The sequence below is a fragment of the Drosophila willistoni genome, assembly GCF_018902025.1.
Source record: "Drosophila willistoni isolate 14030-0811.24 chromosome 2R unlocalized genomic scaffold, UCI_dwil_1.1 Seg167, whole genome shotgun sequence".
NCBI classification, from domain to species: domain Eukaryota; kingdom Metazoa; phylum Arthropoda; class Insecta; order Diptera; family Drosophilidae; genus Drosophila; species Drosophila willistoni.
This window is the reverse complement of record NW_025814050.1, coordinates 11,810,761-11,824,328: the sequence shown is the minus strand read 5'-3', so window position 1 is coordinate 11,824,328 and position 13,568 is coordinate 11,810,761. Positions and strand designations below refer to the sequence as shown.

At 35.7% G+C, this 13,568-nt stretch overlaps 4 protein-coding genes across 4 annotated transcripts; 2 read left to right on the top strand and 2 right to left on the bottom strand.

The window, feature by feature from the left end:
* Window positions 1-991: 991 nt before the first annotated feature.
* On the bottom strand, window positions 992-1,495 carry LOC6642365 (platelet endothelial aggregation receptor 1). The gene is made up of 2 exons (XM_002064737.3): window positions 1,305-1,495; window positions 992-1,236 (listed from the first exon to the last, which is right to left on the bottom strand). Exons 1-2 carry the CDS (start codon window positions 1,460-1,462, stop codon window positions 1,026-1,028), a joined length of 369 nt encoding a protein of 122 aa, XP_002064773.1. The 5' UTR covers window positions 1,463-1,495; the 3' UTR covers window positions 992-1,025.
* Window positions 1,496-1,543: 48 nt separating this feature from the next.
* On the bottom strand, window positions 1,544-3,135 carry LOC6642364 (platelet endothelial aggregation receptor 1). Its single transcript, XM_002064736.3, has 3 exons — window positions 2,830-3,135; window positions 2,194-2,757; window positions 1,544-2,125 (listed from the first exon to the last, which is right to left on the bottom strand). Exons 1-3 carry the CDS (start codon window positions 3,120-3,122, stop codon window positions 1,621-1,623), a joined length of 1,362 nt encoding a protein of 453 aa, XP_002064772.1. The 5' UTR covers window positions 3,123-3,135; the 3' UTR covers window positions 1,544-1,620.
* A 375-nt stretch (window positions 3,136-3,510) lies between these two features.
* LOC6642363 (cell death abnormality protein 1) lies at window positions 3,511-4,600 on the top strand. The gene is made up of 3 exons (XM_002064735.4): window positions 3,511-3,786; window positions 3,856-4,398; window positions 4,457-4,600. Exons 1-3 carry the CDS (start codon window positions 3,593-3,595, stop codon window positions 4,560-4,562), a joined length of 843 nt encoding a protein of 280 aa, XP_002064771.2. The 5' UTR covers window positions 3,511-3,592; the 3' UTR covers window positions 4,563-4,600.
* Window positions 4,601-9,540: 4,940 nt separating this feature from the next.
* On the top strand, window positions 9,541-11,984 carry LOC111518561 (multiple epidermal growth factor-like domains protein 11). The gene is made up of 2 exons (XM_023175761.2): window positions 9,541-9,795; window positions 9,931-11,984. Exons 1-2 carry the CDS (start codon window positions 9,583-9,585, stop codon window positions 11,698-11,700), a joined length of 1,983 nt encoding a protein of 660 aa, XP_023031529.1. The 5' UTR covers window positions 9,541-9,582; the 3' UTR covers window positions 11,701-11,984.
* Window positions 11,985-13,568: the final 1,584 nt, after the last annotated feature.

Here is a 13,568-nt window from a genome sequence, read left to right as displayed (position 1 = left end):
TACATAAAATTTCAATGTAGACTCATCTAATTTACCACTGGCAAATTTTGAATTCTTACTTTCTAGTAACATTTATATAAAGTTATATCAAAACATTAATTGGCTTGCTTTAGTCAGAGTGTCAAATTCATGTATTGTACTCTGTGAAGTCTGTCTCCTATAACCCTATCCATGACAACAATTAAAGTTGTTATATTCTAGTTTTCTAAGAATCTACAGTAAAGGAAGGCAAGTTCCTTTTTCGAATCTAAAGGTAATCGTCTCGCTTACATTTATGTTTTTATACTATTTGCCACTAAGTACATGGAATAAAAAAATATACATTTGACCTTTTGTTCTCATTTTCGAAGTAAAGCGACGTAAAATCCTAACCAGTTAACGAATTCATTTGGAAACAAAAGTCAGAACAGATGTTAATTTAAATTTATTTCTGGCTAAAAAAAAAAATAATCCAAACAGTTGTCTATTCAATTTAAACATTTATGAACAAGTCTACTGCATGGATACATTCAGAAAACATTTTGTTAGAAAAAACTAACAAAGAATTAGATTACAACCCTTTTTAACCGTAAAAATTAAGATCAATTTTGAAATACTATATATAACTAATGAATCGTCAAAAAAATAAAATGGAAATTGTTGTTGAATTTTTGCGATAAGTAATTTGTGAAGTTGATAATGATGAACCCGAGATTATGATCTTATGATCAGTACTATTTTTGTTTAGACTCTCGATTATAAAATATAATTTACCTAAACTCTGATGATACTTGTAATAGGTGAGAAAATAAATAATTCTTACAAAAATTCCAGGGTACAAAGGTTTCATCATATAGGATCGCTTCACTTGAAAACTTTCGCTCATCAGGGTAATTGTCAATGTTTCGTTTGATTTGTTCAAATGATAATGGTTTATGTAGACTTACTGTTTCACTTTCGTTTCTAAGTGCACTAATGTCAGACAAATATATAAAGCAAATATATATATAGATATTCTTCTGAACTACAATTTACTATTTATTCGATTAGTCTTCATCATATGATTTACAACGATCGTCTTGCAAAACATAACCTGGGGCACATTCACAATTATCGGGACCAATACAAATGCCATTTGTGCAATCCATCTTGCAAATGGGTTCACATTTTAGATTCTTGTTGGTACCCAGATTAATGAAGCCATCGCAGCAATATGAGATCTGTCTGTATCTGAGATCTGGATCAATAGTCTCGACACTGTAATAAACAAATTTGAAAACGGTTTCAGTTCCTTGTCTGAGTTCATTTCTCGTTTTTGGTATTACCTCTGTATTCGGTAGCAAATACCGGATTGACGCAACGCCAACATCTCCCGCTCCCATTGTTGCCTCTCACTAAGAGCACTTCTCCAGAACTGTCCAAAAGCTGGAAGGCAATACAAGATAGCGATAAAGATGCCCAAATGGAATTGTGTCAAATTCATGTTTCTGCTTTCAGTGTTTTTCAGCTACTGACTGTGGAATAGACCCCGCCACAGTGATAAGCCACATGAACACGACATCAATTGAGAAATATTTAATATTTATTCAAATTGAAAAAAATTTCTTTATGACTCTCTCCATAGCTTATCACTTTCTCTGCTCAAAGCCACCACATGGTCTCATGCAATCTTTCGACGCCACCCAATATGAAATGTCTACCCAACAGTAGATCAAACTCATGCATCAAAGAGGCATTCACCCGGATTGGATTGAGGGAGGCATATGTGGTAACCGTATCCGGTGACATGCACTCATCGATAAATCGTGTTTTGCCTTCCATGCAACGGCACAGACCCTGCGAATTGCAGAAACCCATTTTACATCCCTGATAGGTTATCTCTGGCCCAGGGACCACAGCACAGGCGCAGACATTGGGAGCAATACATTTGCCATAGAAACCGCAGCCCCGTTCACATACAGCCTGACATTTCTCACGATTTCTGATATAGCCATTGAAGCATCGGCAATTTCCTGGCGATATGCAAACACCATTCTCACAATTATCCCCACAATCGGGAAGACAGCTCGTGGTATTACGATCATAACGATAGCCATTCTGGCAGACACAAGTTGTTCGATTGGCACAGAAACCATTCTCGCAGCGCCTGAAATGAACAAAGTTTTATAAGTTAATCGCTAAAATGAACGATGAAATTGTCTTATGCCAACTAACAAATAGCAATTGCTTTCACAAGAACTTCCATTGAGACGTTTCTGGTAGCCGGGAAAGCATTCACATTCATTAGGCGCCACACAGTGACCGTGTCCACAGTCTGGAATGCAAATGGGTTGACAGCCCAAGGCTGAGGATTCACGCAGTCCACGGGCATAGCCCTCGGCACAGACGCATTTACCCGGCTCCAGGCAGATTTCATTATGTCCGCACGTTTGATTGCATATGGGTTGACAGAAGCGCCGAGAGCCATCTAGCTCGTATCCCTGTTGACACACACAGGTGCCATTTAAATAGCAACGGCCATGCGGACAACCCAAAGGACACGTTGGCACACAATTATTTCTATAGTTTAGAACAAAATCATCAAAACACTGACAAATGCCACCAGCCAAACAAAATCCATTCTCCAGACACCGTTCACCGCAATCCGGGACACAACGACTCCAATCGTATTCATAGCGACGCCAACCTTTGCAGCACACCTCGATGACATTAAAATAGGGATTTGTGGTGCTATTGCCCACAATTTTAACCTCCTTGTCATACTGAAAGAATACAGCGCTGAAGCAGAGAAGGAAATTTGGAGAAATTGATCATATTTTAGATGAAATTTTTGTGTTTTCTTGAACCTACGGCACTTCACGATAACATTTCTCCGGATGTTCACCACGTCGGGGCAATGATAATCCCTGCGGTATGATATACGGTTTTCGTGTCGATGTCGTTGAGGAGTATCGACGTTGCAACATCTGTTGCTCACGCTGCTGTTGAGCCTGCAGCTGCAACTGACGCAAACGCAACTCCTCGTCCAATTGATGCTTCAATTGCTGTTCATGGATCTGCAATTCGAGGGCTTGGAGTAGGCATAGGAAGAATATCAGCAATACTGACTGCCGCGCCAATGTGTGTAACAAATGCGACGACATATTGTTTACTGTTCCGGCAGCGACATAAAAGCAGAATGAGAAAACCAAACCCGAGGCCACATAGAGATAAGCAAAGCCAAAAAGCTTTGTTGCAAGATTTGATTTTGTTTTTAATTAAATTAAACGACGAGAGCACGCTCCGAAAGGGCTCTTGAGTTTGATGTATGTCAAGTCGGAGATCTTGGGATTATGTGGTTTTGAGTATTTCGAGAGATGTTTTTATTGAGAGCAATCATCTAAAATAATGCTACAAACTGATAAGCATATTGGGCCAGCTAATAGAGCGGACTGCAAAAATAAATGAAACCAAAACAAAAAACACTTATAATCTCAAGTGAATTTAGTAGGCATTTAGTAAGCGAATTGAAATGTGGCTTCGTTTAGGTATTTTGCAGTTAATAGTCTGCTTGTCAACTATATACTCACAATATTCCGATCCACGCCGTACTCAGGCTCAGTTGAACGGTTTCATGGACCCAAATCAAGCAAATGGACGACGCTTCTCACCCAATAGACAGAATTCTATGCTTAATTCTTTCAATCGAGGCCAAAGCATGCCCGAACCGGAGGTAGAGCAACCAAAGGGAAAGAGTCGCGAGTTTCTTATCCGCTCCCATGAGATACTTGCGGACAATGCACGGCACTTGTGTCGGACTTGGGTGCCGTAAGTAAACCAAAACTCCAACATTTTCGACATGTTTATTGATATAATTCTTATGCTTATAAATTTTAGTCCCGAAATAATAGAAAGGTACCCCTATGCGAATATCATTCAGCCGGATCAATCAAAAAAACTCACACTCATTGAAGTCTGTTGCACTGGGTACTATGCGATGCGATCAAATGGGGTCACCTATTGCCGTCCCATATGCAGTTGTCAGAATGGTTCATGCCGTGTGGCCGGCGATTGCAATTGCTACCAAGGATTCGTGAAGAATGACAATGGCGATTGTGTTTTCACCTGTCCATTGGGTTGTCAGAATGGGCGATGTTATCTCGACGGCAGTTGCCTTTGCGATCCCGGCTTCAAGCTAGATGAAAGTCGTCGTTTCTGTCGACCCATTTGCAGCAATGGTTGCGGCAATAATCCGCGACACAATTGCACAGAACCTGAGGTCTGTGGCTGTGCCACGGGTTTTCAGTTAACCGATGATGGCTGCCAACCAGTATGTGATCCAGGTTGCGGCATCGGTGGTCTTTGCCGAGAGAACAATGAATGCGATTGCGGGGCAGGATATCAGTTAAAAGATGGTGTCTGTCAAACGGACTGCTATCAGTGAGTATGAAATTTTTTAACTTAACTTAACGTAATTTAACTTAACTTTACCTTGCAGAAAATGCAGCAATGGCATTTGTGTCAGTCGTAATCGTTGCATTTGCGATCCAGGATATAGTTATCATGAACAATCTACAATGTGTGTCCCGATTAAAAAGAATTAGCAACAAATTTTTTACGATTGTCCATTTATAAAACAATATTTTATAGTCATTTATTTAAATACAATTAAATACATTTCTATATGTATGTAAATGACCCTTTACATTAAATGTAATAAAAAATTAGCATTGCTGCTACAATGATTATATGCAAAATATGCGATGATATAGAGGTTGACACATTTAGAGCTTCAGTAGAAACATCTTCAGGTGAAAGTTCTGAACTAGTTTCAAATGTCGGGTCTGTCGAAGAAGATTCAGTTGATATAGAGGTTGAAACATCTTCAGTTGAAAGTTCTGAACTAGTTTCAAATATTGTGTCTGTCGAAAAAGATTCAGTTAATGATTCAGTGCTATGGCATCCTTCGGAGCAATCTAGTTCACAAGCACCAGAATTAGGATTCATCTTATAACCATGAATGCAGGCACATATTCCAGGTTCTTTGCAATATTCAAGTTTGCGACAATTCTGATCACAAATCGGTTGACAATGAACACCACCATAGCCAGGATTGCATTCACATTTCTCTGGTGCCACACAATGCCGATTGCCACTGCATCCTCCGGTGCAAATCGGTTTGCAATTATCCGCCGAACCCTTATAGCCATCACAGCAATATTTGGTCCTTGTAATTTCATATTTTGTCTAAAAGCAGAGATATAAGTACAAATGATTCTTATTAGTAGAAATTATTATATTAGAAATTTATAGTTAGAGCGAAAAAAAAATTAGACTTAGGATCAATTATAGAATTCGACCGAAAAAAATTGCTTGCTTCTTAAGCAGTCACTAACTGGAACTTTAAAAATTAGTCTCACATTTATTTTTTTGTTCGAAAATTACAATTCCTTCAGTATTTTGACTTCTTAAGATGGGGCTTATTATGCTAGTTCACTCACAGCGGGTATATAAATAACTCGATATTTATGTCCTGAGCATGTAGGGTTACAAATTGGCTTAAGTTTAGTCTCGTTGTAAGTTACTAAAAGTTTGTCCTCTTTTGTACATACTGCTTGAGCTTTAACTTTAGCCAAATTCAAACTCAAAATCATTAGGAGCAGATTACTATAATAAAAAAGTCTTAGATGCATTATAGTCACTTAATAGATTTTTGTAAAATTTGATTAGTTCTATATTCGACAACGTTTGCAGTTTGACTGAAGTATTGCAGCACATGAATATATCTTTATATGTACGGGCGTTGCCCATTAACACACCCTTACACAAAAGGGTATATTAAATAGGGTATGTACATATATACGTATATATATCTTGATCAGTACGTAAGTCGACTTCGTTCAGCCATATTTTTCTGGTTTCACACGCATATCTCGAATTCATCGGGATCAAATAAATTTATCATATAGCTCTTATATTATCCATATAGAAAAAAAAATTGACAAAAAAACCTTTCAAGGGTAAACAAACTTCGGCATGAGCGAAATTACTTCAGGTCATAATAATTATGACTCAAATGAAATATTTAGTTATTCAAATAAAGTTTCAAGAGTTTCAAAATGTGCAATTTTTGAAAATTAGAATACTTTAACTGGCATAAACTCTATTTACTCTTTTCCAATGATACCTTTATGATTTTGCAAAAAATACATGAAATATGGTTACACGTTTTGCAATGATGAGCAGAAAATTTATTTCAATAAAGAACATATACGACTTTGTATATTTTTTATATTTTTAATCAAACTTATAATTATTTTTAAGTAGTCTTTGTCTGGCAATCAATTTAGAATTAAAAAGTCCATTTATGAAAATTATATGAGGCATGAAAAAAGGGCCAGAACCAAGGCTCAAATTAATTTTCATAAGCTTGATTGGGTTTGGTTGTATTTTCAAAGAAACTTTCTAGGGTATCCATTTTTCGGTTCTGCCTTGAAGGATTCATCCAATAACACAGTATTGATTGATAAGTAAATGTATATTTAAATGGAATTCCAATATAATCTTGGGTTCGCTTTAATATACAGCAATGTGCACTACTGTGACTAAAATAAATATAGAATTATGCTTAAGTACATACATATATTATAAGTTGATAAGTTATAAGTTGAATTATGCTTAAGTACATATATTATAAGTTGATTTATATATAAAGTAGCAAAGAAAACGTGAGTCACTTAGCAAACAATTAAATTAAAAATGCATAACAAATTCAATCAACACAATTCGTTAGTCTTTTGTTTTACATAAATAATTTTAAAAAGGATCCCTTTCATATATATCAGTGTCCTTTACTCACAAGAACTCTAAGAATATAGTTGCTTTTTATGGGTTTCCATTACAAGAATCGTATGGGAATGTGAAATAAAAGTATTTCATTTACAATATCATTAATGATATTGGCAAAACAAATAATTATGCTCTATGAAAATGAACTGAAAACTTACATATGTATATAATGCAAATATATGTAATGATTGTGTGGAAACTCCTTAATGCCGTAAAGCAGCGTTAATCTGCAAGAATTTTAGGCTTTAGTCAGTACATGGAAGCAACAAGAAAAATCTATCATCAAGTAAAATTCTAAATACAATTTAGAATTTATCAATTATTTATTTTGAAAGTACATATGTAAATATGTGCACAAGTATTTCACAATTATGAATAATTGTGCTTGAACTTGATAAGTTCTATTAATTTGACATGGATAAAATATATCAGCGAAATTGCATTTTTCCAACTTTTGGTAGTAAATGAAATAGTTTTTAGTTTGTAAATGTAAATTTATAGTCATTATATATGGACATCAAACATATGTGTAAAATTGGAACAGAAACCCTTTGAACTCTAAATAATATTTTTAAAAATTGGACGCATTTGGGGTCAATTCTTATACCATACACCCATAGGGTGAAATGGTATATTAAAGTCGCCAAAATTTATGTAACAGGCAGAAGGAAGCTTTTCCGACCCCATGAAGTATATATATTCTGGATCAGCATCAACGTCCGAGACGATCTAGACATGTCCGTATGTCCATCTGTCCGTCCGTCCGTCTGTCCATGAACACGTAGATCTCGGAGACTGTAAAAGCTAGAACCACCAAATTTGGTATGTAGACTCGTGTAGTATGTAAAGTGCTCAAGTTTATTTCAAATTTTTGCCACGCCCCTTTCCACCCCCGTAAATTGAAAAAACTCGATTATCTTCCGTAATTTTCTACCTTGTGCAATCAAATTTGGCACACTTAAATTTGTTAGTAATATCCAGCAAAAAAACAAATTTCAATAAGGCCTGTATGGCCGTTGGCTGGTGGCGGCGCTAGTGTGCTCATATGCTTGGGTGAGCGAGATACTGAAATATGCTTGTAAAAAGCATGTAAACAGAATTTTTTTAAAATACATTTGTTATTATCCATTTGAAATATTTTTTTTACCGGTGTATGGTATACCTAAGTCGGCGAGACGACTTACTTACTTCATTCTAATAGAATTTGTAATCGGTCTCGATTGAGATGAACTAACAATCAGATTGTGCATTCAGCTAGAATAACTAGAGTAGTTATTAATCATACTTGATCCATAAGAGACAAATAATATTTTTCATTTTCAGCCTAAAGGCCTTTGTCACTCTGCCTTCACAACTCATTGCAACTTAGAATTAATTCTTTCTTACAATTAAATAATAATAATAATAAATTTTTCATTTTATTTCTTTATGTTTTTGTGTGTTTTTTTAACTTTTTTTAATTAATCGAATTTAGTAAATGTAGTGTAGAGGTATTTGGTTTTGCAATTGTTTTTTACTTACAACAACTTTATAAATGTAATAAAATTTGATGGGGTTTCCTAGGCACAAACTTGCTGTCGGACAGGAATTTTTTTTCTCCATAGCATAAGCCGTATACGGGGTACTAATATTCTTTGTACAAACTCGCATGTCATCAGCACTTTCTTCTGACTTGATTGCAACCAATGTAAGGCTCAGAAGGACACAAAAACTTACGATTTTATGCATTTTGGAGACGAAATAAAAATTAGCGAAAAGCCTAAGCTCTATATCTGTCAACAGTTGCGATTGAACTGAAATCTAAATGCATATTCGAGAGCATTTATTGCCATTTCTGATGAAATTGTAAGCAATTGAAATGAATTTCCTTTAATGATAACCAATGAATTATTTATCCACAGAAATTTGTAGATCTTATGTTAAAATGTTGAAGAATTTTTAAGGTCAAATTGTCTTTAAACTTCTTAATTATGACTTATATAACCAGAGTAAATCAAGAAGCAAAGCGAAAACAAAAAAAAAAAGAAAATTTAGACTTATTATATTTGCCAATCATTTATGACCATCCTTCACATGGCACAACTGCACTGTTACACTTTTCTTTGCATACTTTTCGGCTCCGCTTTTCATTAGATTTCAAATTTTAATGCGAAATAATTCTTTTTCAAATAATTAATTGGAAGCGTTTTTGGATTTGGTATTTAAATAAATATTTTTTGTTTAGTTTGTTTCTACATAATATGTTTATTTTCTACAAAAGCATATGAATAACCTTTACAATTAAAGAGAAAGGGTAAATCAATGTCACCAAGATAATAAAGGTATTACAATGAAAAAAGCAATCTTGTTTTGGGGGGGTATTTTGGTCAATTTGAAAATTAATTGATCTAAATATTCCATAAACCATGCTTAATAAATGACTAATATTTCTGTTTATGCTTGTTAAGAGTATGATTGTGCGCACAAAAACCCATTTGCTCAGACTCTCAAGGTTATTGTAGTATTTCTGATACCACCAAACACAAAGAGTTAGATGGGGAACGAGTCATATAACTCATATCTTCAAACACAAAGCAATTTAAAGCCGTTGAATTTGACAAAGCTTTAGAATACAACAAAATAAATTATGTTTATCATAAAGAGCAAGTATCGCCTAATAATGGAAATATTTTTCTCATAACTTAGTTGAATTCGTGGCGTTCTAGAGAACTGAACAATAATTACGAGAATATCAAAATTAACTTATACAAATTACATATAACCTATTTTACAGACATGACAAAATCTTTATGGAGTAGTGTAATTCTAACCCTGGCCTTTTTGTTTGGTGTTGCCTATGCCTATAATGGTCATGTGTGTAGTATTAATGTTCAGGTTCAATCAGGTTCACATCATGTTTATAAGCCAGTAACTGTGTCTTACCAAAAATATTCTTGGTTATACGGCTATCAAACTAAATACAGAACAGAATTTAGATGGATTGCAGAGGTGAGATCATCATAATAAAGCAACTACTGAAAAGTATCCAATTACGGTGAAAAAAAAAAACAAATAAATAAATGTTTTTAAAAGTTGTAAGCTTAAACATTCAAAACTTAAATATGTTTTCCGTTTTTTTCTTAGCCACGCTATAGAAACGATCAAAAATACGTATGTTGCAATGGATACGATGGGCCAATAGACAATTGTCAACCAAAATGCTCGAATGGATGTTCTGGAAATCGACTATGTGCGGCTTCAGAAATATGTGACTGTAAGCCCAACTATGAAGGTGATGATTGCCATCCTATTTGTGCTGACTGTGGCAAGTACGAATACTGCAAAGAACCGGGGCAATGTGCCTGCAACGAAGGTTACAGTAGGATAAACGACTCTGGTAGTTGTGTTCCCGATTGCTCGAAAGGATGTGGTGACCACAGCTTCTGTTCCGAGCCAGAGATTTGCCAGTGTGAAGTGGGATACGCCAAAACTATTGAATCCGACTTCTGTTTGCCTGTGTGTGAAACCGATTGCGGCGAGAACAGTTCCTGTACAGAACCCAATATTTGCTCCTGCAACGAGAATTATGCAGATGTTGGTAATGGCCAATGTCAACCAGTTTGTGAGCCCAAGTGTGAGAAGCACAGCCAGTGTGTAAGTCCCAATAGTTGCCAGTGCTTAGAGGGGTATTCTAATCAGGCAAATAGCACCTCTTGTCAACCCATTTGCCCTAATAGTTGTCCTGAGCATAGCTTCTGCATCGAACCGAATCGATGTGAATGCGATTCGGGCTACATCAAGGATGGAGAACTTTGCCAACCCCATTGCCCGAGTAAGTGTCCGGATTATGCACAATGCACCGGACCCAATGTTTGTGAATGTTTTCCCGGCTATGAGAAAATAGATGAGAGTGGCAAATGTGGGCCCAAGTGTGATGAAGGATGTCCATTAAATTCCATATGCACCAACCCTGGGACGTGCCGTTGCAAGATTGGTTACCTTATGAGTCCCAACAATATCTGTGATCCTCAATGTTCGAGGCACTGCTTAAATGGGCATTGCAGTGCGCCAGAGACTTGTGTCTGTAGTGAGGGATATAGCTTCAGGAATAACTCGCAAGATATATGCGATCCAATTTGTAAGAATTGCAAAAACGGAGATTGTCTGGCACCAGATATTTGCGTCTGCCATTTAGGATATAGGCCCGATTACTCCACTGGCTATCTAAACTGTCTGCCCAGCTGTGAGCAGTGTGTAAATGGCATTTGCACTGGACCTGAGGAGTGTACGTGTCTAGATGGTTTTACAATGTCAGCGACACCCAATCTCTGTGAGCCCAAGTGTACTCAAGGCTGCGAGAATGGCAAATGTGTGGCACCGGAGATCTGTGAATGTTCATTGGGCTACATAAAGTCTCCACTAGGCTGTGAAATGGAAACAACAACTGAGTTAACTTTCAGCACTGACTCATCTTCCGCTACCTTTAATTTAGATCTTACCACCACCCAAACCATTATTCGCGCCCCACCAAACTGTGAAGCAGATTGCAAATGTTGGACAAGCCATGATAATCTAGATAAGGTGAGAACTGATAAGTGTGTTAAGACCTGCCTAGATGATCATGACCAACCTTGCTTAGATTTGAATCGATGTCAGTGCAATCAATCGAATAGTTCAATACTCTGTGATGCAGAAGACAGCGATGACAAATTGCAATACATTTGTGCCATCAAGATGCCAGTTGAGAAATCTCTAAAAGTTGAGTCTCAGAAAAAAACAGTTTCATCACATTGGTTATCTATTTTTGGTATTCTCTGTGGTATTATCATGACAACGGGTCTAATTGGCGCTCTTATATATTACAAGAGTAAAGTAAATATTGCTGGCGATGCCATTTATGTGGATGTTGAATAAGTAGTTGATAGCGATGTTGTTGTATTTTAGAATAAAGCTATCCGCTGTTGCCAACTAATGTAAATTGTTATTTCTATGCATAAATGGAACTTGGATTTATTTCAGTTTATCACGAACTTGACCTCCAGTTGGTTGCATTAAAAAAGCCTTTTATTCTTGATATCTCTCAAAATTGTAATCTCTCGCTCAGGCTATTTGTATAAGTTTAAAAAGAAAAGAAACCCACAATAACAGGAAATCTCATTTACCCATTTAATGTTTTAATCTAAGCCAACTAACTACATCTATATAATAAACACTTAAATAACTACATATATTATAATACCATCAAATGTCGTCTCCGTATTTTTCTTTTAATATCAACATTGTGGGACTGGGGTATTGTCTTACAAATAAACACAGTCCCGGTTATAGTTTTATAATAGTTTTATTTAATGTTAAGATAAGTATAAGATAATAGTAGCTATAATTAATTATTGTTTAATGTCTTTCGTCTTTTCGTCGTCTTTACGTCTTAAACTTTGTCTTCTTAATACTTCTCTGTCTGGCCGGCTTGCCAGATTGTCTGCGCAAGACAAAAGCGCATTTTTCGAGTCAGCTGACTCAACTAGGGCTGGCTTAATAGGATTGCCAGACCATTCCCATAATATGGATATCTAAATCAGAACATTTTTAAGGACTAAGACAAAGCTTGGCAAAGCTTCAAATCCTTAATAATATCAGTAAAGTTAACTGAGCAGCAATAATCACAAATAAAACAAAGTAATTAATTTTAAGATTTTTTGACTTTTTAAGGTTTTATAGACATTAGCTAATTAACTATTAGCTAATTCACAAATCCATATTTTAAAAGGATAGGTTCATACTGATTACAAATACAAACAACAAATAAGGTTCCAAGGTTCTTGTTGACATTTAAAATCAAACGTTTTATTAACAAATTTTTATGAAATATTAGCAAAAAGTCAAAATTTATAATATTACATTTGTAATATCAAGTTAATTATCTTTAAAAGAAAAAAATCATACAACCATACATACTGACTAATTGATGAAGATGTTTTAAACCTGCTCAGAGCTAATCACTTTAAATTGTATATTTCTTTAGGTAATATAAACAATATTATACTCCTCGAGTAATGAAATGAGACAATTTGATCTTTCTTTATTCGAATAACAAAACGAAAGAATCATGGAAAATGTTTATACTTTGAACCTCCATTAATAGTCATTAACCGCTCCCGGCATTTAAAATAATCCACAACTACACAGCCAACATATAGAAGAGTCAGCATTATGATGCATATACCAAAAATTATTAATATATAAAACCATATTTCTGCTTCTTGTGGTCGATTACTTGTGCACATATACTCAATATCTACAGTCGCTGAGCCATAATTACAAATTATAGAACTGTTGGATTGATTGGGGCGACATTGGACCAAATCTACGCAGGGTGTGTCCTGATCGCCAGGACAAGTCTTGAGACAATTCAATTCATTCCATGAGCCATTTGTAGCCTGCCTGGTCCAACATTGACATTCAAGACTTATGGTCGACGTTCCGTCTATGGTAGCTTTTGTGGTAGAGAACGCGTCAGTTAAATCTAAGGAAGAGGTAAAATCAGGAGAGGACGGATCCGTATAGGAAGAATCAGAAGAAAATGAATCATTATAAAATGAATTAGTATAGGAAATGGTAGAAGTTAACTCAGTTGTTGTTTCCATTTCACAGCCTAGTGGAGACTTTATGTAGCCCAATGAACATTCACAGATCTCCGGTGCCACACATTTGCCATTCTCGCAGCCTTGAGTACACTTGGGCACACATAGATTGGGTGTCTCTTTTATTGTAAAACCATCTAG

Coding starts and splice junctions, on each gene's coding strand:
- LOC6642365 (XM_002064737.3), bottom strand. CDS start 1,462: ATGAATTTGACACAATTCCATTTGGGCATCTTTATCGCTATCTTGTAT. Junction 1,237..1,304: donor ATTTGCTACCGAATACAGAG/GTAATACCAAAA, acceptor TGTTTATTACAG/TGTCGAGACTATTGATCCAG.
- LOC6642364 (XM_002064736.3), bottom strand. CDS start 3,122: ATGTCGTCGCATTTGTTACACACATTGGCGCGGCAGTCAGTATTGCTG. Junction 2,758..2,829: donor AAATGTTATCGTGAAGTGCC/GTAGGTTCAAGA, acceptor TCTCTGCTTCAG/CGCTGTATTCTTTCAGTATG. Junction 2,126..2,193: donor TGTGAAAGCAATTGCTATTT/GTTAGTTGGCAT, acceptor TGTTCATTTCAG/GCGCTGCGAGAATGGTTTCT.
- LOC6642363 (XM_002064735.4), top strand. CDS start 3,593: ATGGACCCAAATCAAGCAAATGGACGACGCTTCTCACCCAATAGACAG. Junction 3,787..3,855: donor TTGTGTCGGACTTGGGTGCC/GTAAGTAAACCA, acceptor TATAAATTTTAG/TCCCGAAATAATAGAAAGGT. Junction 4,399..4,456: donor TGTCAAACGGACTGCTATCA/GTGAGTATGAAA, acceptor TTTACCTTGCAG/AAAATGCAGCAATGGCATTT.
- LOC111518561 (XM_023175761.2), top strand. CDS start 9,583: ATGACAAAATCTTTATGGAGTAGTGTAATTCTAACCCTGGCCTTTTTG. Junction 9,796..9,930: donor AATTTAGATGGATTGCAGAG/GTGAGATCATCA, acceptor TTTTTTTCTTAG/CCACGCTATAGAAACGATCA.